A 27402-nucleotide genomic window follows, 5' to 3' on the forward strand; every position below is an offset into this window, starting at 1 on the left:
GTTTGGGTGGAGATGGGGTCATTTCAGGGCACAGCCCAAGCAAGTATAAAAGGACACAGAGCCCTAGCTGGCTTGGCTCAGTGAATAGAGCGTTGGCCTGAGACAGAAGGGCCCCGGGCTCGACTGCAGTCAAGGGCACATGCCCCGTTGCCGGCTGCATCTCCAGTGTGGCCCGCATGAGGCAGCCAGTCAATGGTTCTCTCTCATCATTGATGTTTCTCTCTCTCCCTTCCTCTCTGAAATCAATAAAAAAATTTTTTTAAAAAAAGATGCAGAAATGGTTTATTTATTAACAGAGCCCGGGCCCCGGACGGGTGTCAGAATGAAACTTTTAAGGGCAGAGCGCAGGATGGGTACTCACAGGGAGAGGGCAGCAGGCGGCCAGGACCAGAGGCGCCATCAGAGAGAATCTCAGCGAACTCCTACACAGCATTCAAAACCCACTTTAAATGCCTTTGAGCCCAGGGTCTGTTTTCACTCCACCTCCACCCCACTCTCCCCTTACTCATTTTTGGCCCCGGGTCACAAATTCAGACATTGGACCTCCTCTTTGTCAATGTGGGTTTTATTCACTGTCAGCTCCGTGATGGAAGAAAGAAGCAAGTCATGCACAGCCTCGGGCTCCAACACTTAGGCAGTGCTGGGGGAGGGGCGGGAGGATGCCGAGCAGGCTGCAGTATGTGGGGAAATGCCCGAAGCCATGTGGGGCACAGCGATCTAGCCAGCCGCCTCCCAATGGGAAACAGGCTCTGAGATGCCCCCATGGGTCACACGGCAACATGGGCTGGCTGGAGCCAGCTGTATCTGACATTAAATTGCATTCAGGCTCCCTTGCTGACAAGGCCCACAGCAGGGCCTGGCTGCATGACTCTCACCAAGCAGTTGTGGGACAAGTCTCTGCCCCTCATCAGGCCTCCGTTGTTTGTCTGTAAATGGGGGTGATGACACCAGCTCCAGCCTTCCCAAGGCTGGCTGAGGGACAAGACATGAGTAAAAGACCTTGGCACATAGTAGGTGCTTAATAAAGTCACTGGGATTAGTTTTGTAAACACGAGGAAACTCAGGCACAGAGTGGAGCAATCATTTTCCCAGAGCCAAACAGTGAAGCCAAGGTTCAAACTCAGACTTCACTACCCCCCGTTTGGGTTTTCGACTCAATTTCATCCCAGGGAGGCTCTGACACATTGAGGGACCGTCAGAGGGTGTTTCAGACACAGCATGTTCTTGTGCTCACTTGACCAGCATCGAACATGTGAAATCTTGTCCAGGGTGGACATCCTTCTGCCCTGGCAGTGAGTGCCCTTTGAGGCCTCCGCCTCCTGGGGCATTAGTGTCCCCCAGTGGAGTGGATGACCCCTCTGCCTAGATGTGGTGAACTCCTACTCATCCCTTAAAGCCCCAGTTCCCATATCCCTTAAGCCCAAAGGACTAGAGGCAGACTGTAGCCAGGCTGGTCTACAGATGGAGGCTGTGATGGTGGGAAGCAGCCTTCAGCATCCAGATCATCATGGGGATGACTGTTTCGTGGTGGAAGGGAATCAATTAGTCTCTTCAAGTCACATCCAAGTTGGGCCCAAACAAGCGTCCCCATTGGTGAGTCTTGGGTCAGGGATGGGATCAAGTAAAACACAAAAAAACTTTAAAAACAAACAAAAAAATGTTAAAAATACAGAAAAACGAGAAAACACACACACGTGTGACTTGTCCAAAGTGCTTCCTTCAGAGCCCCAGAGGCAGGGCCTGCAAACGGTCCCAGATGCCAGGGGTGGCAGCCTGGCAGCTCCGCCTGGCTTCCGGTGACAAAAAGCAACACATTAGGTTTGCTCTCCCCTCCAGGAGCACGCCTGCCCCTTTCCCCCCTCTTCTTCCCCCAAACAGGTTACCTTTACCTTTCTCTCCCAAAGGCCCTTCTTTGCCTCTGTCACTTGTTCCCTGAGCCCCTTTCTTTCAAGGACCTTTCTTTTGCCTCTACCTTTCTGAACAAACTTTCTCTTATACTTAAAAAAAAAAAGTAATAAGTTACTCACAGGGATTTGCTGCTATTTACAGTGCCACCCTCGTCTCCCACTCCTGCCCTACAGCCCCTGACGGATGGCACCAAAACATGCAGGTGCTTGACTCCACCTTCCAGCAAGAAGCGTGACGCCTCCGCCTTCTGGAGTCGCAGGCTGGTGGCTTAGTCTCCATCCAGGTGTCACTTGACTGGACAAACCTTGCACAAAAAACGCACAACTTCCAGGCCAGAGTGAGGCCAGGTGGGAGGGGTCAGTCCTTCTCAATGGGCCCCAGGGCTCCGGGAACAGCCTCGGCGCCCTCGACTGCGATCTGAGGCATCACAGCAGGCAGCCTGGCGGCCTCCTCGAGTGGCTCGTCAAAGCTCACCTCCTGCACAGCCTCCTGCTTCTTGAAAGAGTCACGGCGCTCAGACAGGTGCAACCTTCGCATGACTACCAGCTCCGAGTCTGGCCCGCGGTTGCGACGCCCCAGCTCCCCCTCCAGCCGCTCACCTGCACCCAGCTTCTCCGCCGACTGGCCCCGGCGCAACCTTGGGGACCGGGTGGGCGCGGGCAGGGGTGAGGGTGAGCGGGGTGGAGGTGCAGGCACAGGCGGGCAAGCCAGTGGGGAGGGTGGGATGCTGCTGGTAGACTTGCGGCGGCCGGACTTGGGACGGGGTGGCCCGAGCTTGGCGGCCAGGCCATGAAGGGAGCTAGGGCGGGTGTGGCCAGCAGTGGCTGGAGAGGCAGGGCTGCTGGAGCTTGGAGATGCATTGGGTGGAGACGCGGTGTCTGTGGATGACAGGTGAAGGTCAGGCCATGGCCCTCAAGTCCCGACCCTGGAGGTGGGGCCCTGGAACTGACTGGACCTGCCAAAGCCCACACTGTCTCATGTGACCATTTATGCCTGCTTTTCCCGCCTCTGTTGTTTGCACAGGCTGTTCCCTTGGCTTAGATCTGGTGAACAATTCCTACCATGCATCAAAGCCCTAGTTCTTTCTTATTAATTCACTAGAGGCCCGGTGCACGAATTCGTGCACGGGTGGGGTCCCTCTGGGTGGCCTGCAGGGATCGGGCTGAAACCCACAGTCCAACACTGCCTGCAGCTCCTACCTGCTGCTCCCGCTCATCCAGGCCCCACTGTGCCTGCTGCGGGTTCGTGCCCAATCAGTCAGATCGATCGGGAGAGGCTCGCGCTGCTGCAGTAGCAGCTCTCGCCAGCCCTGCATCTGGCACCCTTCTGAGGGGAGTGGCCTATGGGATCGGCTGAAACCAGCTCTCAGACATCCCCTGAGGGGTCCCAGATTGTGAGAGGGTGCAGGCCAGGCTGAGGGACCCCACCGGTGCATGATAGGGCCCGGGAGGGACCACGGGAGGGCTCCAGGGCGTGTCCAGCCCATCTCGCTCAGTCCCTGATTGGCCAGACCCCAGCAGCAAGCTAACCCACTGGTCAGAGCATCTGCCCCCTGGTGGCCAGTGTAACTGGTCGACCGGTTGACTGTCTGCCCCGTGGTGGTCAGTGCATGTCATAGCGAGCGGTTGAGCAGCCTTAGCATATCATTAGCATACAACCAACTGAGCCACACCAGCCAGGGCCAAAGCCCCAGCTCTTATTCACCCACTTCTCATCTGATGACTCATTACTCACTGGGCTAAAGATACCCATTCACAGTCCATCTGTCCACTGGTCCCCAGAGTTACCAACAAGGGCCCTCCTCCTTGCCGGTGCTCACCGCTCCACTCCCAGGCCTCAGCCCCAGGGGATGCTTGGTCTTAGGAAGGCAGAGATGACACAGATAACCCCTGTCCCACGAGGTCAGGGGCGGCCAGAGGGAGAGAAGTAGTAGGGGTCCCCAGGGGGCAAGGAGGGCTTCCTGGAGGAGTAGATCTGTGGTCCTCCAGGAGGCTTTCCCGGCCTCTCCTCAGCCTCTCTCAGAGCTGGGGGCTCTCACCATCCTTTCCCACACGAAAACGAGCTTTCCATGCCCTTTCGGGCTCACATACCCTCGGTGCTTCCCTACTGCCCACCAATTTAGCCCAGCTCTTAGGCCTGATCCATTCTCCAATGTCCTCTCTTCAGCCCCCCCCCAGCTTTCACATCCCTCCAGTCTAGACCCTTTTACTCATGACATTCCCTCTGCTGAGCACAGGTCCCTGTCCCTGCACCTGTCTCTGCCCACCCCCTCTTGGACTCCAGGCAATCGGAAAGGCTCTTCTGATCATGTTTCCTACATCATGTCATTCCATCTTCCCATCTCTGCTCGCTCCCTCCTCCCCAGGTGGTCCTGGGTGCACCCACCTGCCAGGGCATCAGACGCGGGGCTACGGCAGGGCATAGTGGGGCTGGGGGAAAGGCTGTGGGTGGGTGAGCCTGGGAGGCTCTCGCTGGACGACAAGGAGTGGTGGAGGCCGGACGAGAAGCTGCGGCTTGTGTGCAACACCGATGACTGTTTCGAGATCTTCTTGAAGAGCGACTTCCGCCTGCGGGTGAAAACCCCAGGTGCTCAGGTACCCCTGCCCTCAGTGGGAGCTTCCTGACTGCTACCCCAGTGCCCCTCGCCCGCCGCCCCAGCTGACGCAGGCTCCCCCTGCACACTCCCTGGCTCTCACCGGTCCTGCGTCTCACGCCGGCGGCTCCGCTTGCTCCTGCGTGCCATGCGGCCCTTGGCCATGCTCTTCCGGGCCGGGCCCACCTTGATGGACGTGTTCTCCAGGGCTGTGGTCCGAAGGGTGATCTTGTTGCTGCTCTGTAGGAACGATGGCAAGAGGTCTTCTGTGTGCCTCCATCCCATGCGCACCCCACCCACTCATCTCCTATTCATCCTACAAAGTCCCAGGTCCTATCCAGCCCCGTATCGCCTAACGATCTACCATTCACTGGGCCCAAAATACATACCCACTGTCTGTGCCCATCCTATGAGCTGTCCATCCATATGCTGGTTCCAGGAGCTACTCAACCTGGGGCCTACCTCCTCCCATGTCCCCACCCCCAGGCCTGAGCCCCTGAGGACCTCTGTCTGGTGGAGGCAGAGATGGCATAGACCCCACGGGCCGGGAAGGGCTTCCGGGAGGAGGGGCTCTGGGGGTGATGTTAGGAGCCCGAGAAGGAAGCACATTCTAGTCCGAGGGGAGGGCGAGTGCAAGGCCTGGACTTGGAAGAGCAGTGTGGGTAGAGGGGAGACCCAGGGAGAATCAGTAGCAGAGTTCAAGGGGTGGTGGGGATACTGGGAGCCCTGAGGGAGGACAGCGGGTGGGGGTCTGGGGAGTCCTGAGGACAGCAGTGGGGGTGGCACCTTCAGCAGCAGCTCCACGACGTCCATGTGGACCAGCCCCAGGACCGACTCCCCATTGACGTGGGTGATGAGGTCTCCGGCTCGCAGGCCCGCCTGGTGGGCAGGACTCCCCTCCTCCACGCTCTGGGGGGAGACGACAGGGTCAGCAGAGCCACAGCCGGAGACACCCACAAGCTGCTGCCTCTCACACTGCCTCAGTTCCCCTGACCTTATGGAAAAGGGCTGTGCCAAGCCCTGGACTGGGGGGAGGGAGGACAACCCGCCCACTGTGCACTGCTAGCAGGAGGCATAAGCTTCATGCTCACCGAGGGTCTCTGTCTCCCTGTCCATCCCTGTCCTTCTTGCCCAACCCTCTCCCTATAACTGACAGGGACGGCAAAGGCCCAGGAGGCACCAGCTCTCCGTCCTGGGCCCCCAACCGCACAGACTAGAGGGCGCACCATGCCAGGGCACAGCCAGCCCCAAACAGAGTCAAGCTGCCCCACCCCCGCAACCCCCAAGACAACTCACCCAGACAACATGGTGCACAGTGTAGACATCACTGTCGCCCATGTAGACACGGATGGCCCGCAGGCTGAAGCCGTACTTCTTGCCAGAGCAGTGGATGACAATGGGGGGCCGCAGGCTGCCACACACAGGGGATGGGTCCCGGCTGGGAGAGGAGTCACGAGATGACGGGTTCGAGGACAGTGAGCGTGGGGATAGGGGGCTCATAAGGGGGCCGCCGCTGCCATCATCTGCAGGGACGAGGGTTAGGGTGTGGGTCACTCCCTTCTGGCACCCCCTAAGGGAGCCTTCCCCTCCCACCACGCTGACCACTCCGGCTGCTTCACTGCTGCTCCAATGTCCCAATGCCAGGCCTTTGCACATGCAGTGCCCTCTGCCAGGAAGGCCAGCCTAGGTCTCCCTGGCTCTAACCCCCTCTCCTGGGGCGCAGGCCAAACATCACCCTGAAGGACCCTCCAGCTCCCGACGCCCCAGCCAGAGAAGACCCACCCCATGATTAAAAGGGGTATAGACAGACAAGCAAAGACAAGGCAGGGCCATGGACGTTACCGGCCGTGATGATCAGCGACAGGGCGGACACTGAGGCTGACTTGGGCATGCAGCCCCCGCTGGAGGCGGCCCTGGACTTCTCAGGGGCCAGGTCTTTAGGGCCCCTGAGGCGGTGGCCCCGGCTGGCGTCCAGGGCCCGTGGCGTGGAGTGTCGGGCACCTGTGCTGTTGCTCCGTAGGCGCGTCTGACCGAGGGCGGTGGCGTCGGCTGGGAGGTTAGCAGGGTGAGAGGGTCAAGGTGGACAGGCGTGGACACGGTGCAGCCTCCTGGCTTTTGCTCAGGCAGTTCCCTCTCCCTGTGCACCTTCCTGCATTCCTCTCCCTAGAAAGCTCCATTCTTCAAGTTCCCCCTTCCCGGAAGCCTCTCCCCCACTCATCTGACCCCAGCTCCCCTTCTTGGAGCTCCCTAGCCCCGTCCCTCTCTCCAGTCCTGTCCTGACCCAGGGAAGCTAGAGGCTCCCTGGGGGCCAAGCTGAGGCCCAAGGCTTCTCCAGAACCTTGGTCTCTCCTATCTTAAATATTCTCTGAAGAACATCTCACCCTTCAAAACCCATCTCAAATAGTCCTTCCTCTGGGAAACATTCCATGATACCTCTCCTTCCACCCTGGGCCCCACCTACCAGAGAGGCTCGAGGGCTTGGGCACCCCTGGGGTGGCTGCTGGGGGCAGATCCGGCTCCCCCAGGATGAAGACAGGTCTCTTGGGGCCCACAGGGCCTGGGCCAGCTCCCTCGTCCTCCGACGAGAAGGCGAACTTGGGCATCGTATCGAGGCTGATGGTGCTTATGAGAGACGGGCTGGGTCCCCGCTCAGGCTGGGAAGAGGATGAGTGGCAGGAAGAACCCGAAGATGTCCAGGACCTCAGCCTGAGCAGAAAAGAGTCCAAGTCACACCTGTCAGATGCCCTCGCCCCAGGACACCCAGGCGACCCAGCCATCACATCTGACTAGTAACTCAGCCCAGAGCCAGGGGCAATTGTAAATACAGGGTGAGTTCCCTGTGCCTGCTCCATTCTCTGTGTCGACCTAGAGAACTCCTATTCGTCTTCTAAAACCCAGTTTCCAATGCCCATCCTCTAGCAGACATTGGTTATTTCTGCTGAGTCTGGACTTTGAAGAATGGACGGTGTTCTGAGCCGAGGGAACGGTGCAAGCAAAGCCCAGCAGTGGACGGTGCTACAAGTTCCGTGTGGTTCAGAATGCAGAGAGGGCAGTGACGCTAGGAGCCAGGTCGGCAGAAGTCTGACAGGTTGGCCAATATGTTTGACCCTTTTCAACTGGGCCGCTAGGAAGCTCTTTCCAATGTTAGATTTTGTGGCTCCACCTCCCCTAAGGCTTGGAGGCTGGATGTGCTTATCCGGCCCGGCCCACCTACCGGGGCTCAGTGCTCAGCTGGCGGCCACACTCCCCTTCGCCGCGTTCCCACCCTTCCTCCCGGTCCTCACTGAAACTCCGCTCAGTGAAGGGGAGGGTGGGCTGCACGGCCAGGAACTCCGAGCTGCTGTAGACCTGGGAAGTAATAAATAGCAGCAATGGAAACGGAGGCAGGAGCCGCATCCGCTCTCTGCACGCCCAGCGCTTCCCTGTGATTCACTTTATCAGATCCTGACTCAGCATGTCCCTAAAGAGAGCAGAATCTGGAGCCCACTGTACCGGTGAGACACTGAGGCTCACAGGGACCAGACACCAAGGGGGCCACAGCTGGGGTTTCCGCTGATGATCAGGACAACCTGCCCGGGGCCCAGGCCCACAAGAAGCGCAGAGGAGTTTTTGAGCAAATTATAAACAAAGGAAGGAACTTAAGTTAAGCTTGTGACATTGTAAAATGACACGCAGCCTGGCCGGCGTGGCTCAGTGGTAGAGCACCGACCTATGAACCAGGAGGTCATGGTTCGATTCCCAGTCAGGGCCCATGCCCGGGTTGAGGGCTTGATTCCCGGTGCGGGGTGTGCAGGAGGCAGCTGATCCATGATTCTCATCATTGATGTTTCTCTCTTTCTCCCTCTCCCTTCCTCTCTGAAACCAATATATATATATATATGCATATATATTTTTAAATGAATAAATAAAATGATACCCAGCATAGGAGCCCTAGTTACAATATCCAAAAAGTAGACACAACCCAAATGTCCATCGGCTGATGAAGTAAAAATACCTTGTGGGCCATCTACATGATGGAAGGTTACCCAGCCATGGAAGGACGGAAGCACTGACATGTGCTACCACATGGGTAAGCCTTGGACACGTCATGCTGAGTGCGAGAGAAGCCAGACACAGAAGCCCATATGTGAGTCCATCTGTATGGGTTGTCCAGAAGAGGTAAATCCACAGGCAGGAAGCAGACTGCTGGTTGTGAGGGGCTGGAAGGGTGGGCGTAGGGAGTGACTGCTAATGGGGATGGGGCTCCTTTGGGTAATGGAAATGTTCTGGAACTAGACTGAGTTGGTGATTGCACAGTATTGTACAGGTGCTAAATGTCAGTGACTTGCAGTCTCTAAAACGGATAAAATGGTATATTTTATCATAAAAAAAAATATGCAAAGAAACAGCTTGCCATGTTTCCTGAGCACTAGCTATGTCCAGGGCCCGGGCCTCACCTTGCTGAACCGGTGAGAGCAGGACGAGAACTGGGGGATCTCCGTGGATGACTCCTCATCGTTGGTTTCATCGTCCTCAGAGCCCAGGTGCCGGTACCGTTCTGAGCGTGCTGCAGGAGGGAGAGGCGCACACAGCCCACGTGAAGGGGCTGTGAGGGTCACAGGGTGTGTGGAGAGGGTGCGGCAGGGGCACCACATGGCAAAGGCTCCCAAGTGGGGCTATGCCCTGTGTGTTTAGGGACGAGTGGCTGGGGCAGCAGGGTGCCTATCGGGGAGTCCCTCCGAGCTGTGCCCATGAAAGCGGTGGGACCGTGGGTGGGGACTCTTGTGTCCACGTGTTAGTGTCTTCACCCTTGACAGAGGTTACCCGGAATTAGGAAAATGGTGCACCTCCAATGTAAAGTATGTTCCTCGTCTTACAGAGGAAGAGACAGACACTCAGAGAGGACCTCTGACATGCCCGAGATCACACAGCACGTTCTGAAGAGGCGCCGGAAACCAAGGGCCTTGGCTGTGTTTGGCCGAAGCCCCGAGTGGGACGAGCCCTCTACAGCAGCTGGGCAAGGCGGGGCCCTGTGCGACAGACGGGGTTCCATGCTGGAAGGCCAACCTGCTGCAAGACCCGGGCAAGGATCTGCCACATTAGTGCCCTGCTGTCCTCGCCCACAACGTGAGCGGGTGTAGCACCTCCTGAACCCAGAACAGGAACCAGCTGGCAGACCTGCCTCAGCTTCTCGGGAAGTTCAGGAAGTTGGAAGCTCTAGGCCCAGGGTGAGGGGGCAAGCACACACCCCTCTCCGCTCCTGGGACTGGTACTCACTGTCGAAGTAGCTGGTGTCGTCCTCAGCTTCCAGCTGTGGCACGAACTCGGCCTTGTGGCGCAGAAGCCCTGCCCAGTCCAACGTCCAGAAGAAGGGGTGCTGCTTGACCTCATGGGTGCCACCTGCAGACATGCCAGCTGAGCACTGTGGGCCCTACCCCAGACTTCCCAACACAGAACCAGAAAGATGGGGGCTGGGGCGGGGGGGGGGGGGGGGGAGCCGGCCACCGTTTAAGAGCCCAGAGAGGAAGAGCTGGGGCTTGAACCCAGGCCCGGCTCCTCCTTCTGGTGGATTCTGGGGTCCCAAAACCCGTAGAAGCCCCAGAGCCTTAGGAGGGCTTCCTTCCTGGGCCGTCCCCACGTTGCTGCTCCCTGGAGTAGAGTTGACTGCGTGAAGGCGTCCTGTTCCCCCGCCTCAGCCCCACTGTCCTCTCCCATGGCCCAGCTCCATTATGAACATGACGCCCCGTGTTAATGGGTGGCTGCATGTCTCAAATGGTTCCTTAACCATCCACTAGGTGACTGTGGGAGCCGCTGGGCTGGGCCACTGAGGACCTGAGGGCACGGCCCCTGGTGATCTTGCGGCTCACACACTCACTCAGCCGCAGAGTTCTCCCCCTGCACGGAACCAGCCACGGGCTATTCCTTCAAGGTCTTGTGCTACTTCTTGGCAAACGCCTATGCGTCCTTCAAAACCCCAGCCCCCAGTCCCTCTCCTCCATGCAGCCCGTCGAGGAGTTCTTATTGATCCCAGCCTCCACACATACCAGTGCCAAGACGGTCCAGGGGGCTCTGCCGAAGGAGCCTGGTGATGAGGTCCTGGGCGTCAGCTGGAAGGGCCTCCTCCCCCTCCGGCCACAGGATCTCATCTAAAATAGGGGGGGCGGGGGGGTTGGATGGTCACGCTTGCTCCCGCCGCCCAGCCTCTGCTCTGGCTGTGCTGTCTGTCCAGAGCACCTTCCCATCTACGTGCGTAGCTCCCTCTCACCTTCAGGTGTTTGCTCACAGGTCGTCTCTGAGGCCCCCACAGCTCTACTTAATGCAGCGCCCCCAGCACCATGGCCCCTCTCCTTTCTGCGCCTTCTCCTTCTTGGCATTTTTGGCATCTAATTGCTCGATAATTTGCTTATTTATCTTGCTAACCGTCCATCTTGCCTACCAGACAGTGAGTGCCAAAGGGCTGTCCGTAGTGTCCGCAGCTGTGTCCCCAGTGCCCAGCTGGGGCCGGGCATACCACAGGTGCATGGCCCACACCTGAGGCGGCCCCCCCTCTCACACAGGTGGGCAAACTGCTGCCCTGAGCCCCAGAGACTCAAACCCGTGGCCCCCCGGGGGGCGGGGGGAGAACGTACCACTGACCACCTGGCCGAAGAGCTCCTCGGGGGTATCTCCAAAGAAAGGCACACAGCCCACCAGGAACTCGTAGAGGACGACGCCCATGGCCCACCAGTCCACCGGCTTGCCGTAGCCCTGGCGGAAGATCACTTCAGGTGCGATGTACTCGGGCGTCCCGCACACCTGGGATAGGATAGAACGGGGGAGCTGAGGATGGCCCCCAGCCCGAGAGACACCCCGGAAGAGTCAGGGAGGCCGGGGCCAGGCTGGGAGCAAGGGGTGGGCAGAAGTACACGGGACAGTTCATTTTCTCCTTTTTTACAGCCAAGTCTCGCCATGTCCTGGGGTCAGGCTCCAGGCGGAGGGGGCCCAACACGCAGGGGCGCCTGCCCACCCACCTGCTTGTCCATGAACTCCCTGGTGTCCTTCTCAATGTGGCCCTCGTAGAGGTTGGTGGCCATGCTCATGAGCCCGATCTTGGACAGGCCGAAGTCGGTCAGCTTGATGTGGCCCAGCGAGGTGATCAGCAGGCTGCGGGTGGGCAGGCGGAAGGCTCAGGCTAGGGGCCCAGCGGCCCTTGAACTTGGCTCCACCCAGGGTGGGCCAGAGCCCCCCAGGAGATTAAGAAACCCTTCCAGTGCACAGCCACATCATCACAAGAACCAACGGGTCTCAGGCAGTATGACAACTCTGGCAAACGTCTCTATGCACCTATTGGGTACATTTGGTGTTGCTATTGAGCACCTACTGTATACTTTGCTGTGCAAAACTAAATGTTCTGGGAATCACAGCATCTTCCAACTGTGTGTTACACCATCTCCTGAACACCTGCTGGGGGGCGGGAGGGGGGGGTGGTGGTATCTAGTGTACTTTTGTACACACATCCATTACTGTAACAAATTAAACACTTTGCAAGCACCCATTTTTTACATTCCATGTTGAGAATTGAGCCCAGCCAGTGCAGCTCAGTGGTTGAGCATCGACCTATGAACTAGAAGGTCACAGTTCAATTCCCAGTCAGGGCACATGCCTGGGTTTCTGGCTCAATCCCCTGTGTGGGGGTGGGGGTGGGGGTGCAGGAAGCAGCCCATCCATGATTCTCTCTCATTATAGATGTTTTCTATCTCTCCCTCTCCCTTTCTCTCTAAAATCAATAAAAATATATTTTTAAAAAGAGAAAATAAAATTGAATATATCTCAAGGACCTGATATACACAGAAATATATCTGTGCACGTCATGAGTGGACCCATTTTGTATTTTTATTTTTTTTAAATATATTTTATTGATTTTTTACAGAGAGGAAGGGAGAGGGATAGAGAGTTAGAAACATCAATGAGAGAGAAACATCGATCAGCTGCCTCCTGCACATCTCCTACTGGGGATATGCCCGCAACCAAGGTACATGCCCTTGACTGGAACCGAACCTGGGACCCCTCAGTCCGCAGGCCAGCGCCCTATCCACTGAGCCAAACCGGTCAGGGCTGGACCCATTTTTTAAAAACGTGCACATCTAGCCCTGGCCGGGTGGCTCAGTTGGTTCAAGTGCCATCCTCTACACCAAGCATGTCAAACTCGCCACCCACAATGAATATTTTTGCAGCCCAGACAATATAATGGTATGTAAGAAACGTTTTAATAAAAGTTTCACAACTTAATTTTTATAATACTGTTATAATTATTAATAACTACAATGTTCGCTAATGACTGATGACTATAATCGTGTTGCATTCATTTCCCTTACGCGCCTTACACGCAGGCGCACCATTTCTCTCCACTAATACCAGCAGCGAATGTTTTAGCAGCCAATTGCCACGTCATTAGTCTTGTACTGACTTGTTTGGTGTGCGCAACAGGAAATATTTCGCTTTCGGAGAACAAGAAAAATAGGTTTGTGTTACGCTTATTTTGTGTGTGTGTGTGTGCGTTACAATTATTAATTGGTGCAGTTATTCAGTGTCTGGTAAGTTAATGTTCAAAAAACAACATTAATTTTTATTAAAATGTTGTATTATTTTATGTAACGAGTACTCATTTATTTCAGCCCTTTGTATTCAGCATGTCTCTATCGAAATAAACCTACGTTTCTATGAAAATTGAAGCTTTTGTTTTTTTGCGGCTCACGTAAACTTCAACCTTGTTTATTTGGCCCGTGTTAGCCTTTGACATGCTTGCTGTACACCGAAAGGCTGTGGTTTCGATCTCCAGTCAGGGCGCATACGGGAGGCGACCAATGTATGTTTCTTACTTTGATCTTTCTCCCTCTTGCTCTCTCTCCTTTCCTCTCTCTATAAAAAAAAAAAAAAAAATCAATAAAACATATCCTTGGGTAAGGACGAAAAAAAATAAAAAACAAACTTGTACACCTACCATGTATACTGCTATTTGTTTTCTTGCTTAAATATAGAAATTATTTACTAAATGATCGAATCACATGGTCCATCTTTATAGTCACATTTTCATGTACCTCCTAGAACCCTCTCCTGCTTAAAAATAAATTTCTGTAGAACTCACTGTATATAGCCAAGTTGTTGGATGAGCCATCTATTTGGCACCACTTGTGTACCTCAACTCTGTAAAAAAGCAATTCTGTGCACTTATTATATGTATTCACTGTTTTTTAAAAATAAGATTGTTTCTTGAGCAACCACTGTGTGCAACAGCTGCATAAAAACACTCTGGTGCCCTAACTGGTCTGGCTCAGTGGATAGAGCATCGGCCTGCGAACTTGAAGGGTCCCAGGTTCAATTCCGGTCAAGGGCATGCACCTTGGTTGCGGGCACATCCCCAGTAGGGAGTGTGCAGGAGGCAGCTGATCGATGTTTCTCTCTCATCAATGTTTCTAATCCTCTCTCCCTCTCCCTTCCTCTCTGTAAAAAATCAATAAAATATATTAAAAAAACAAAAACACTTTGGTGCCCTAGCTAGTTAGGCTCAGTGGATAGAGCGTTGGCCTGCGGACTGAAGGGTCCCAGGTTAGATTCCGGTCAAGGGCACATGCCTGGGTTGCGGGCTCGATCCCCAGTAGGGGGCATGCAGGAGGCAACTGATCAATGATTCTCTCTCATCATTGATGTTTCTATCTCTCTCTCCCTCTCCCTTCCGCTCTGAAATCAATAAAAATGTATTAAAAAAAAACAAAACACTTTGGTGTAGCTGTCAGGTACAGCCACATGCTCCAACACCAAGGCCGTGCTAAGACGACCACCAAAATTTCCTGAGCTCCTACGGCACACGGTCTAAAATACGTTCATTTTGTAAATACATTTACATATATATAATTGATTTCAGAGAGGAACATCAATGATAAGAGAATTCCTGATCGGCTGCCTCCTACATGCCCCCCACTGGGGATTGAGCCTGCAACCCAGGTATGTGTCCTGACCGGGTATCGAACCATGATCTCCTGGTTCATAGGTCAACATTCAACCGCTGAGCCACACCGGCCAGGAAAAATGCTGACTGTATCTGCTATTTAAAATTTCTTTCCTTCTTATAAACGAAATGATGCGATGCCTGGGATTTCCTTCAAAGCCTCCAGCAGGGAGGGAGGAAAAGACCGGCCAAGTGTTGGCGGCTGTGGAACCTGAGTATGGGGGTGGGCACTTCTGTTATGGGCTGAAGTGCGTCCCCCCAAATACACACGCTGAAGTCCTAACCCCCAGTAACCATGGATGTGACCTCACTTGGAGAGAGCGTTGTTGGACATGTGATTACTTAAAATGAGGGCAAATTGGAGCAGGGCAGCCTCTAATCCAGGCGTGGGCAAACTACGGCCCGCGGGCCGGATCCGGCCCGTTTGAAATGAATAAAACTATTGAAAAAAAAGACCGTACCCTTTTATGTAATGATGTTTACTTTGAATTTATATTAGTTCACACAAACACTCCATCCATGCTTTTGTTCCGGCCCTCCGGTCCAGTTTAAGAACCCATCGTGGCCCTCGAGTCAAAAAGTTTGCCCACCCCTGCTCTAATCCAATATGACTGGTGTCCTTGTAAACAGGGAACATTTGGACACAGACATGCACAGAGGGAGATGTCATGTGAACACTGAAATGACACTGCCACAAACCAAGGAACTACCAGAAGCTGGGGGAGAGCCTGGAACAGGTCCCTCCCCGGTGCCTTCAGAGAGGGTGCGGCCCTGCTGACACCCTGATCTTGGACTTTTGGGGTCCAGACTGTGAGAATAAACTTCTGTTGTTTAAACTGCCCAGTCTATGGTATAATTTTGTTATGGCAGCCCTAGAGAACTAATGTACCTTCTCTTGGCTTTGGGGTGCATTTGAAATTTTCCAAAGATTTATCTGAAGCATCTACTGTGTGCACCCATCCCTCCCTCAACCCTGCAAAGCTGGGCACCTTCTAGCCCCGTCTTGCAGGTGGGGATGCTGAAAGGGGCAGGCCCTTCACTGGGGTCTGGCCTGAGACACTCGGAAGAGCCCACCCCACCCCACCCCAGCCCAGGACGACCTCAAAGAGGCCTGCTGGGCACACAGCTTCCTTAGAGCACTGAACACAGGCCCGGTATACAGCAGGTGCCAAATACACATTGGTTTTGTTTTCTAAGTCACTTGCAAATTACAAGGTGCTCTGAAAACACACAGGGCTCTTACCACTTACGTTCACACCTCCACATAGCAAGTACCCAAGAAACATGTGGTTCTTGCCTCATATCCAGAGGGCACTCAATATATGGGTGGCCTTTTCCTTTGTACACAGCAGGTGCTCAATTAATGCAGGGGAGAGTGCTTGGAAAATTATGTAGGGACTACAAAGCATGAAGGATTATTCACATTCACACGCATGTCTCCCAGCCACCCATAGAGAACCTGGCACACAGTAGGTGCTTACTAAGTGCTAGAATAAAACAAATATCCCAAGACTCAATAAACATGGTCTCTTCCTTTCTTTCCTGAACTAAAACACAACACGTGCTCATGACATGCATAGTCCCTTTCTTCACATATAAGGTCTTGCAACATGCATGTTCCTTTTGCCTGTATATAGCTGGCGCCTCATAAATGCATGTTCTTTCCCCTGGTGCAGTAGCAGCTCCGAGTGCACGCTCCCTTCCCATGTGCAGTTCTGCATCCTAAGTGCACATTCCCTCCCCTTTCCTGGCACCACCTCCTAAGTGCAGTCCTTTCCCTGTATACAACAAGTGCCTATTAATTAACTGCTCTCCTCCGTACACACCAGATGCTCAAGTTGTGCAAGTTCCCTGCCTTCCTGACGGTAGGGGCCCCATGTTGCCAACAGAACCCAGATAAGTGGGGCTCCCGAGCAGCCCCAGAGGCCACTGAGGCCCCGCCCCTCTGCGTGGCCCAAACCCCACCCCCAACCCTCCGGAGACCGCCCTGCGGCCTCAGCTGCCTACTTGTCAGGCTTGAGGTCTCGGTGCACAATGCCGTAGTTGTGCAGGTATTCCAGCGCCAGGACCGTCTCCGCGAAGTACATGCGGGCCATGTCCACGGGCAGCGGGCCCATGTTCTTCAGAAGCGTGGCACAGTCACCGCCTGCAGGGGGCACATGTGCTCAGAGGCGTCTCTCTACAGCCCTGCCCCATGGCTCTGTAGCTCCCCCCTGGTGCATAAGGTCCCCAGGGGGTCCTGAATCCGGGAGGGGAACCAGGCAGGGGTCTGGGGAGGAGAGACTCTGCCTCCTGATTTCCCCGGACAGAGGAGCAGCTGTGTCACGTGCCCAGCGGTTCCCCTGTACACAGCTGGTGCCCCCAAAGTGCATGCTCTCTCCTTGCCTGGTAGCGCCCTGGTGCCCGTTCATGCACTTACCTGAAGGTACTGCTCTATCCTGAACTGCAAACCTGAAGCCGGAACTCCCCCCCAGCCCCGCCTCCCCCCCTGTTCTTCCAGCCTCCAGGCCTCTGTCCACCGTCTCCCCTGCAAGGATGGACATCTTTCCCCTGCCCTCCAGGGGTCCCACCCTAACGCCTCCCAGACACAGATAAACCCTGGGGTTATAAGGAACCTACACTCGCTGTTGCTGCCTTTGGGGCTCTGACCCAAAGACTCCCCACCTAACACTCTCCTTTGGGCTCCCCCAGCCCTGATCCCCCATCGTAGGCTGAGGGCTTCCGAGGCAGGCTGGGAGCCCCTGGAGGACAGAGCAGAGCCCAACCTGGCCCAAGGCAGGGCTCCCTCCCAGGCAGAGAGAGGGCGAGCCCCCCGCTGCTTGAGGCGTGCCGCCCCGGGACCGCACCTTCCACGTACTCCATGACCATGCAGAGGTGGCGCCGGGTCTCGAAGGAGCAGAACATGCTGACCACAAAGGGGTTCTCCGCGAAGGTGAGGATGTCGCGCTCCACGAAGACCTGCTGGATCTGGTTGCGCAGGATCAGGTTCTGCTTGTTGATCTTCTTGATGGCGAAGCGCTGGCGCGTGTCCCGGTGCCGCACCAGGTAGACGGCCCTGGGAGGAAGGCCGGGCTGGTGAGGCCTGCGCTCGAGGCCCTGGCAGGCACGGGGACCCAACCTGGGCCCAGGACCCCGCCTGCTGGGCGTTGGCCGGTGCTGTGCTCTCCATCTGGGACACCTTTCCCCATACCTGGCCCCTCTCCCAAAGCAGCCACCATAGGTGAAGCTGCCCGCCCTGGTGTCCTACGCATGAACCAGACACGGCCCTGGTGTGCCGGCCCTGAGTATTCATTCATTCACAGCAGGCGGAGACCCATTAACTCAAACGCCTGCACCCACTCAGGGGTTTAAATATAATCCAAATGAGCAGATTTTTAGCCATTTCGTGCCTGCTGGCTTTATAGACTTGATGAAACTGTACCCAACGGCTCCCAGACACAGATAAACCCTGGGGTTATAAGGAACCCACACATGCTGCTGCTGTCCTTTGGGGCTCTCTGACCCAAAGACACCCCACCTGGCCACTGGGCTCCTCTCCCATCTTGCTCTGCTGGTCTCATGCTGTCGGGGACTCCCCACTCCCACCCCTCTGCAAATCTGTCCAAGTGGCCGATAATGCTCACTGCGTGCTACTGCCACCATGTGGTCATCTTTTTTCCTGGCCAGAACCCCCTACACCTGGATCAAGGATGAGCACATTCAAGGTCGTGCCAGCTGTGTTGCATCTCCATATCCCTCTGCAGCCCTCAGCTTCCCTGCCTGTGCACTCAGGGGCTGCTGGGCCTTCGCCATCTCTGTGGGCATCTGAGAAATGGGTTTGTGGGGGACCTGAGGACTCACCCATAGGCCCCATTGCTAATGAGCTTGATGGTCTCGAAGTCACTCTCACATGGCTTCCTCCGTGACGGACCAACCAGGGCACGGCTCTGTGGGACAAGAAGGGCTCAGGGTCCTGGCTCCCTGAGGAGTGGTTTGGGCTCCTCCGGCCCCCAAATCTTGGTGCCTGATGCTACTTTCTCTCCATCTAAACTCCAACTCAGTGTCCAAGTTTCTGAGCTTTTGCTCAAGATGTGCCCTTTACTCAGAAAACTCCTACACATCCTTCAAAACCTTTCCAGTGCCCCCTCCAGCCCTGCCCAACCTACACAGCACAGCAATCTAACTTCCCCCACCTTCCCCTCATAGTCACAGGCATGTATTAGGCACCAGTCATGCAAAATTTCTGCAAACCCAGCCCCTCCCACAGCTGCCTGGAAAGAACAAGATAGGTGTAGGGACCCAAAACTCTGTGCCTCACCTCCAGGGACTCAGGTGCTGGGGGCTGTCCTTTGTCATCAAGGTGACTCAGGGGCACCATCTCTGCAAGACAAGGGAAGAAAGAGCCTTGGATGGGGCCTCTCCACCTTGCCTATCACCCAGATTTCCTGAGGCCCCCAAGGCTCATCTGGGGCTAGGGCTGTGGCGCCTCCCCTGCCCAGCTCCCATGTACTGCCAACGGGCCCTGACGTGTCCAAGTCTGAGCGGAACTCAGGAGGCTGGACCAAACAACTGAGGAGCTGTCTAGAAGGACGAGCAGGCAGCCCAAGCTCCAGCTACTCAGCTTTCATCAAACCCTGGCTCCGAAAAACCTCCTGGCTCAGGGTGTGGCCAACGGGGAGGAGCCCCCTTACAGTCCCACCCCAGGTCTTGGCAAAAGGTTGGACGTGGTGAGTGGTCCATGAATTGTGAGCTGTGACAGTGGCAATGAAGTCTCACGGTCCCAGAGTTAGTCTGGAAGGGGGGGTGGAGCCTCAGGGGTGAGAGACCTGGTTCAAATGCAGCCCCTTCCACGCTCAGTGGCCCCCCCCAAGGTATTGGGTAGGTGTCCTGCCCCCACAGCCTCAGCCGCCATCTGCCTCACCACTTCCTACACCCTCTAACAGCAGGCCCACCCCCAGCGCTACCTGAGTTATTTCCACTGGACAGACAGGAAGCCAGCTTCGGCCACAAGGCCAGTCCACCAGTGGTCTGGCCTCGGGCATACCTGTGTCTGATCCCCTGCTCTAGCTCATCTGCCTAGAGCAGTGATGGTGAACCTAAGACACGCGTGTCAGAGGTGACACGCGAACTCATTTTTTTTGGTTGATTTTTCTTTGTTAAATGGCATTTAAATATATAAAATAAATATCAAAAATATAAATCTTTGTTTTACTATGGTTGCAAATATCAAAACATTTCTAGATGTGACACGGCACCAGAGTTAAGTTAGGGTTTTTCAAAAGCTGACACGCCGAGCTCAAAAGGTTCGCCATCACTGGCCTAGAGCCTCAGTCTTTCCAGCTTTGAATGGGGACAATGGCAGCCAGTCCCATGTTAGCACAGCCATAATGCTAGGTGAACACTGGCCACTGAAACCAGGCCTTGCCAACCCCCTTGCCTCCAGCCAGCTCCCCTTTCCTGAGCTGTACCCCTCTCTGCTGCTCTTCCGACATGCCAGGCACAGTCCCACCTCCGGGCCTTTGTAGTTCCCCTGCCTAGCTCCCCCTTTTTCTCTCCCAGACCTGCATCTGGTCACCTCTCCATCCTCAGCCTGAACGTCACGTCTTCCCAGAGCCTGCCCTGACCACCCCAGGAGAGGCCATTCCCAGTTCCATCTTGGCTCCCCAATCCTGGCTGTTTGGGGGAGTTCTTGTCTGCCGGTGGCCTGAATTGGCTCCGAGTCCACCCCTGGGGCCACCGTCAGAGACGGGAAACAGGCTTTGTGAATTTGCAGGACGATGTGAAAGTCAATGCCAGTGGTGGTCCTCGGTGCCCTGGCCCATGTCACTTGGCGTTTGAGAACACACAGGTCCCAAGGCCCTGGCAGGTCACGGGGTCCCATGTGCAGCCACCTGACCCTGACATCTCGCGCCCTTTCCCCACAGTGGGTCCCAGAGGCGACCAAAGGCAGAGAACAGACCAAGATCACATGACTGTACCCCTGCCTCCCCTCAGTCTCCTGTACCTCCCTGCCCTACGTCAGCTCACCCTCCAGAGGGTCCTTCGTCAGGCCCAGCTGCCCAATGATGTACTGCGGCAGGTCCGTCTTGATGCCCTGGCCCTCTCGAGCCTGGCCCTCGGCGGCCTCCAGCAGGTGGTAGAACTCTTCAGGGTCAAACTCCTGGGGGTGCAGAGCTCTGGTCAGCCCGGGCTTGGTCTCTCCTCCGGGCCCTTGCAAATGCTGTTTCCTCTGACCTGTGGGTCCAACTTGTCCCCGGGGCCCCCTCCTACAGGAAGCCCACCCCAGGCTGGCAGCCTCTCCGGTCCTACACAGGGAGAACTGCGTCTTGTCTCCTGGGGACCTGGTCTGAGCTCTGCTCGACCCCTGCGCGGAGGAGACTCACGAGGCACTCGAGGAGCCTTGCTGGCCGCGAGATGATGATCAGCAGCTTCCGGACCAGCTGGACCACGAAGCCGACTTCCTCACTGTCCGAGCGCTCGTGGGCCTGGAGGCGGGTGGGCGGGACATCACTCACAGGCCCTGGTCCCTGTCCTGCCCCGCCCGGGGACCCCCGGCCCCCAGCCCCCCACACACATCCTGCAGCAGCCTCTCCAGCTTCTCTTGCATCTCCAGGAAGTAGCGGGAGGTGACCAGGGCCTCTCCAGACTTGGCCAGGCAGTCACGGGCCAGCTCCACAATCTGGTGGTGGATGAAGCCCAGGACGCCATCGGCCAGGGCCAGCTGGGCACCGGGCGAGTAGGCAGTGAGGAACTCCTGCAGGCGGCCCTCCATCTGGGCCGTGGCCTGGCGGGGGGAGATGGGTGACCTGGTCATCGGACGGGACTGAGGAACAGCACGGGCAGGTGGAGGGAGGCGCCACAGTGGGGGGAGAGGTGACCGTCAAGCCGATGGGTCGGAGGACTGGGGGCACATTTGAGGCCCGGAGGGAGAAACAGAAATGGACAGATGTGGGGACACAGCCAGGACAGAGCCTGCCTGCCTGTCACCGAGGGGCAGCGACGTGGAGGGGGGTTGGGGCCCATCCAGCCACAGGCACTGCCCACCTTTGGGAACCTCTCCCGGTACACATGATTCATCATGACGATCTCATTGTCGAAGGTTCCTGTTGTGCGTCCAGGGCTGAAGGGGGGTGATGATCAGCTTGTGGCATAGGACCTGAGGCCCAGCCCAGGGGAAGGGGGCTGAGCCAGGCTAGGACAGGGTCAAGGCCAGAAGCGGGGAGGAGCCATGTTTCCATCCAAAGCCAGCCCAGGGAGGTGCCAGGGCACGGGCTAGAGGTCAGAGCCCACCTGAGGCTACGGGAGCGGGGTCGAAGGCGGGGCGAGCGGTGGCCACCCTCCTCATCAGCCACACTCTCCGAGCTGCGGAAATGCTTGGACAGGAAACACAGTTCGTCTGGCGTCGGCTGGAAAGGAAGCTGGTGGAGATGCTCCCGGGAGGATGAGCTCGACTGGTAGGAGGCGGTCAGAGGCATGGGTTGATGGACAGCACACAGCCAGGACCCCAGCACTACCCGCCCCCTGAAGGCCCAGAATGCCTGGTTCCTATCCCTTAATACCCCAGCCTGTTCCGCATGGCAGCGCCAAGATCCCCTCTGGCCAGGCCCTGTGATAACCTGTGTACCCTAGGGGAGCTCCTGGGGCTAAGTCTGGGTTCTCTAGGGCCCCCCACATCGCCTGGAACATAGCACAGAGGCAGCGGCCAGGAATCTGCTGACTGCACAGCTATCTGACCCCTTGAAAAACACAAAGACATGTCTCCCCAAGCCTGCACCCGCCTGTCTGCCCGCCAAGGTGGGACTGTAGGTACCGAGACGGTGGAGCTGGGTGTGTTGGTTCCATAGCCAGAAGACGGGAGGGATGCGAGGGACCATCTTCTGCCATCAGCCCTGGAAAGGAGAACCAGAATTGGAAGGAAGACAGGGCCTGTGGTTTGTGGCTGCCAGATTCTGGCCCCACTGGAGGAAGGGCTCTGTAAGGCCGAGAACAGCACGTCAGGGTGGGCAATTCCTCCATGTTTCTTCCTCGTCCTTATACCTCTCCTCCAGGAGTCCTCCCTGACTCCAGCAGCCGGTGCCCACACCCCGCCCCCCGCAAAGCTGCCACCCCTCAGAGTTGCACCTGCTGGGGGACATGCTGGCTGCCTCCGCCAGACTGAGGACTCCCCAAAGGCCAAAGGCCAGCCCCCCATTCCTCAGCCTCCCAGCGGGCCCTCAATAAACGGTGAATGAATAATTGACGAGTAAAAGCCTGGCACACATGCCCTGGCTGCGGTAGCTCAGCGTGTTAGAGCGCCGTACCAATCGCCAAGATTGCGGGTTCAATCCCTAATCAGGGCGCACATCCAAGAAGCAACCAATGAATGCATAAATAAGTGGAACAACAAGTTGATGCTTCTCTCCCCCACCCCTCCTAAAATCAATCAGTAAATTAAAAAATAAAATAAATGCCTGGCACAGAACAGATCCTCCATGAACTCTTGTTAAACTCCTATGACATGCGTAAATTGCTTTCAGTGAATTAATACTTCTTAGACCCGGTGGCGTCCCCTCTCACCCCCACCCCTAGAGCTTGTTGCCATTACCTGTCTGTTCGAGAGATGTGGCTGCAGAAGACGGAGGCAGGGGCAGAAACCAGAGGGAGGGACCAACACCGGGCAGGGCCGGGGAGGGGAAAAGGCCAGTGAGGAGTCAGGTCCATCCAGCGAACACACCCTGCCTGTCCCCTCAGCCGTCACGAGGACACCCTCCCCCCAAGCCAGGGACCACTCACCTCCGGGCAAAGGGGAAGTTGACAGCTGACACAGCCGAGAAGTTCCGGGGACTGTCCAGGGGGCTGTTGCCTGCTGATCAGGAGGCCAGGGGAAACTGAGTCATCAGGGGCAGAGAGAGGACACAGCACCCGCCCGCCTGCTCCCATGCTCACCGGTTGGGACTGACAGTGGTGACAGGGGCCTGGAAAGGGTTGGCGAGGGTGTTCCTACCGCAAGGCTCTTACGGTTCCCGCTGCGGCAGCTGTAGGGGCAGGTGGGGGTAGGGTTAGGCGGTGGCCCAGGCTGGAACACATGCAGCTGGTTTTGGGGCAGGATAGGAAACTGGGCACCACCACTCCCGCTCCGCCCTGAACTGGACTCCCCCATGGCCCAGTGGGAGTCATATTTTCCAAATATTATTTTTATTAAGTCTGCTATTACTGTTATTATCAGTGGTGGCATGAAGCACTTCCGGCCTCCTGGTGGTCACTGCCCACAGCCAGGAGCTCCTGGCCTGACTGTAGGCTTTGGGTTCACACTCCCACCCCCACACCGTTCCCATGCTGTGGCCACTGCCAGGGGCTCTGGGAAATAAGGCAGAGGGTGGCGAGGACCCTGGAGCCCACAGGTGGGTTAAGGCAGGCCCCCACCCCACTCCGTGCACTTTTCCCCAGGGCCACTGCCCCATCTCTTGGCAACATTCCTCCCCCATCATCCCCCCCCCCAAAAAAAATGCCAGCCTGACCCTTAAAAACCCTAAAGTCCCTGGGCTGCCATGGCTCAGTGGCTGGGTACCCATCTATGAACGAGGAGGTTATGGTTTGATTCCTGGTCAGGGCACATGCCCGGGTTGCACATGCCAGTGTGGGGAGTGCAGGAGGCAGCCAATCAATGATTCTCTCTCATCATTGATGTTTCTATCTTTCTCTCCCTCTCTCTTCCTCTCTGAAATCAATAAAAAATATTTAAAACAAAACAAAACAAAAACCTAGAGTCAGGATCTTGTGCAGTTGTGCCCTGTCTTCTGTTCTGTCAACACATTGCTTTGCTTTCCTTCCTTCCTTCCTTCCTTCCTTCCTTCCTTCCTTCCTTCCTTCCTTCCTTCCTTCCTCCCTCCCTCCCTCCCTCCCTCCCTCCCAGCTCCTCTGGCCACCAGCCCCCTGCTCAGGCTGAGCCCACCTGTACCTTGTGCCCTGGCCCCAGTGCCCACCCTGACAGAGGGAAGTTGGGAACGGCATTGTCTCCAGTCACCACCCCCCCCCCCCCCCCGCACCCGCCACCCGCCAACTCCCCCAGAACAGTCGCCCAGCAACAGCTCTACTTGCTCGGCAAGTGCATCAGCCCACACACCCCAGCTGCCGACGCAGCTCAGCCACAGCACAGAGCTCTGCACAGGGCGGGAGAAGAAACCTCAAGCTTCACAGGAACAGGAACAGTGTCCCAGGGAGAAGGCACAGAGCAGGACAAGGTGTGGGAAAGCGGGGTCAGCCACTAATCCAGGCGACACGCAAGGCGTGGGGGCTGGTGTTTGGATCCAGCCTGCGCCCAGCTGTTCCTCTGAGCCTCAGTTCCTCCGTCTGTACACCAGGCAAGGTGCTGGGAAGATTTGATAAAACCAATACGCCGAGCTCAGCTTTGGGCCAGTGCGGGGTAAATAAATGGTGGTGGGGACAAGTACTGTTGGCTTGCAGGGCCTGGTGCATTGTCACAGCGCAGGTCATGCCTCCCCAGATAATTAAGTCACCATGTGTCAATTCCAACAGGCCAGGAGGTGGGAGAGACCACATGTACCCATTTCCCAGCCTGGAGAAACCGAGGCCATAGAGCAACAGCCCCAGGGATTGTCTTCTGGACTGAGGTGCAGAAGCAAAAGTGAAACCCACAGGTTCCTGCAAAACTTCCTGCCCACCCCCACCTTCACACACAAACCAGTCCCACATCCTCTCCCTGCCCCTCACCTGGTTCCTCACCCCCACCGCCAGTCCCATCATTTGTCACTTTCAATAGCATTTGGGAAAAACACTTGGCGGCCTACCTCTTACTCTCCGGTGGGGTCTTTTTGAAAACAGCCTAATGGCAGATGTCAATGGGGAAGTGGGCACCGTCTGCTCACTTTCTGAGCATCTACTGAGCGCCGACCATCTGCACAGCCCTCCCTGGAGAAGGCCCAGGACCCTGAGGCTCAATCATCACCCATGTGGTTCAACAGAGAATGAGAATATGGCAGAAAACAGGGGCCGGAGGCCAGTTTCCTGCACCCAATCCCTAAGGTGCTCATAAGCCCTCTACGGCCCTCCAGGGTCTGGGAGATGAGCCTAAACCCTTGGACTTGACATTCAAGGTTCCACGGCCCAGCCTCTGCCTGTCGCGCCCCTTTGGGAAATGTCCCAGCCCAGCACCCATGAGACACCCAAGCGCAGAGAGATAAAGGAAGGGGTTGAGGTCACACAGCCTGGCAGTGGCCGCGCTGGCATTTGAATCTAGGTCCGGCGGAGCCCATGGCCCTCGCTCAGTCTCTGGTTTTCAGAAGGGGAAACTGAGACCCCAAGTCAGGCCAGGATTTGTTCCAGGTGAAACCCAGCCATTGGCGCTCCGGACACACGCTCGCCAGCCGCGTGCAGTAGATGTTTGTTTGTGAACCAACATTTCTAGCTGGGCCTCCGGGAGAGATCAGCGTCAGTTTTTCCAAGAAGCACCTCCCCCGTTCGGCCCGGGACGAGAGCCCTGGGTTCGAATCCCGTCTCAACTCACTGCGGCCTCATTAGTACCCCAGCTGCGACCCTGACCGACACACACCCACCCCAGGGCGGGGAACGAGGGACGCAAGAAGGGTGTCGGGGACACCTGCGGATGCCCGGATCCCAGAGCGTCCTTCTCCGTCCCCCTGCCGTCGCGCGCAGTGGCCCTCGCCACGCCGCCCAGACACACTCCTGGCAACTAGTGTCTATTCCGCCGGCCGCCGCGCCTTTACCCCGCGTGCCCCCTACCTCTTGGAGCGCTGCAGCAGCGCGCCCTTGGCCAAGCGGCTCCGGTGGCCGGGAGCCGCCACCGCCGTCCAGTAGCTGGGGTCGGACATGCTGCTGCTTCCCTTTGTGCCGCCCGAGGCCCGGGGGGCGCGTGGGCGCAGCCGGCGGCGGCCCGGGGCGAGCCTCCGCGGCGGGATCGGCCCCAGGAGCCCGGTGGCGCGGGGAGGGCATAGGGTGGGAGGGCGCCGCGGGGCCCGGGCGGGGTGGCGAGGAGGAAGCGCGCGCCCGGGGACCCCGCCCAGCGGGGCCTGTCGGGGCGGGGTGAGCGAGGCGGAAGCTGTGCCGGCAGCCCGCGTGCAGCCGAGTGGGTGGAGCGTTGCGAGGGCCGCGGGCGGAGGGGCGGGGCGTTGCCGGGGCCGCGGCGTGGAGCGGTCCGGCCGTTGCTAGGACGGGAGCGGCGGGGGCGGGGCGTTGGCGGTACTCGGAGGTTGGGCCTTGGAACACGGCTCCTCGCCCATAAAATGTTAATTCTGATCACGGCCCGCCCTTCCCTCCTCTCCGGCGGCGCGAACCCCTCCGCCTCGGTGCCCATCCCGCGGCCAGGCCGGGCTCATGCCGCCGCGCCCTCGCTGGCTCCACTCTTTGGAATACCCTTCGTGTCTGGCAGAATGCAGCGTCCCCTCCTCCGGGAAGCCTTCCCTTATGTCTCCCGGCCTTTGTCTTTCCCGGGCTCGGGCTCCTTGGCTTCCAGCATCTCCCGGTGCTGGGCTGGCACCGAGGGATTGTTTAGCAACTGAGCCAGGGCCTCTGACATGCTATGCTCTCTGCCCGTCCGTGTGACAGAAAGGCCATCAGCCTGGCTACACCCAGGAATGTAATGCTGGGTGTAATTCTGCAGGTCTCAGTCTTTTCAACTATAAAATGGGAGGAAAACAGGCCGACAGGATGATTACGCAAATTATATGTAAATGTAGCCTCAGGCGCCGAAACCGGTTTGGCTCAGTGGATGGAGTGTGGGCCTGCGGACTGAAAGGTCCCGGGTTCGATTCCGGTCAAGGGCATGTACCTGGGTTGCGGGCACATCCCCAGTGGGAGATGTGCAGGAGGCAGCTGATCGATGTTTCTCTCTCATCGATGTTTCTGGCTCTCTCTCTCCCTTCCTGTGAAAAATCAATAAAATATATTTTAAAAAAAATAAATGTAGCCTCAGGCTAACGTCCAGGCCTCTATTTCCCCAGCT

General features: G+C 56.9%; 1 protein-coding gene across 1 annotated transcript in view; it reads right to left on the minus strand.

Moving 5' to 3' along the window:
• Nucleotides 1–547: 547 nt before the first annotated feature.
• Nucleotides 548–27402, minus strand: part of MAST3 (microtubule associated serine/threonine kinase 3) — a 37684-nt gene continuing 10829 nt past the window's right edge. Inside the window, exons 3-27 of the mRNA XM_081090993.1 lie at nucleotides 23370–23458; nucleotides 23217–23289; nucleotides 22255–22333; nucleotides 21735–21895; nucleotides 21489–21564; nucleotides 21019–21228; nucleotides 20828–20929; nucleotides 20472–20604; nucleotides 18763–18824; nucleotides 18306–18391; nucleotides 17312–17520; nucleotides 16473–16611; nucleotides 11491–11623; nucleotides 11110–11275; nucleotides 10525–10626; nucleotides 9758–9880; nucleotides 8938–9047; nucleotides 7716–7849; nucleotides 6963–7207; nucleotides 6344–6550; nucleotides 5798–6024; nucleotides 5288–5410; nucleotides 4605–4741; nucleotides 4294–4475; nucleotides 548–2786 (exon numbers count right to left, since the gene is read on the minus strand). Of these exons, the coding sequence (XP_080947119.1) occupies nucleotides 2266–2786; nucleotides 4294–4475; nucleotides 4605–4741; nucleotides 5288–5410; nucleotides 5798–6024; nucleotides 6344–6550; nucleotides 6963–7207; nucleotides 7716–7849; nucleotides 8938–9047; nucleotides 9758–9880; nucleotides 10525–10626; nucleotides 11110–11275; nucleotides 11491–11623; nucleotides 16473–16611; nucleotides 17312–17520; nucleotides 18306–18391; nucleotides 18763–18824; nucleotides 20472–20604; nucleotides 20828–20929; nucleotides 21019–21228; nucleotides 21489–21564; nucleotides 21735–21895; nucleotides 22255–22333; nucleotides 23217–23289; nucleotides 23370–23458 (3829 nt within the window). The 3' untranslated portion in view covers nucleotides 548–2265. The remainder of the gene's footprint in view (nucleotides 2787–4293; nucleotides 4476–4604; nucleotides 4742–5287; nucleotides 5411–5797; nucleotides 6025–6343; nucleotides 6551–6962; nucleotides 7208–7715; nucleotides 7850–8937; nucleotides 9048–9757; nucleotides 9881–10524; nucleotides 10627–11109; nucleotides 11276–11490; nucleotides 11624–16472; nucleotides 16612–17311; nucleotides 17521–18305; nucleotides 18392–18762; nucleotides 18825–20471; nucleotides 20605–20827; nucleotides 20930–21018; nucleotides 21229–21488; nucleotides 21565–21734; nucleotides 21896–22254; nucleotides 22334–23216; nucleotides 23290–23369; nucleotides 23459–27402) is intronic.

The sequence above is a fragment of the Myotis nattereri genome (assembly GCF_964212035.1).
Source record: "Myotis nattereri genome assembly, chromosome: 5".
Classification (NCBI taxonomy): Eukaryota; Metazoa; Chordata; class Mammalia; order Chiroptera; family Vespertilionidae; genus Myotis; species Myotis nattereri.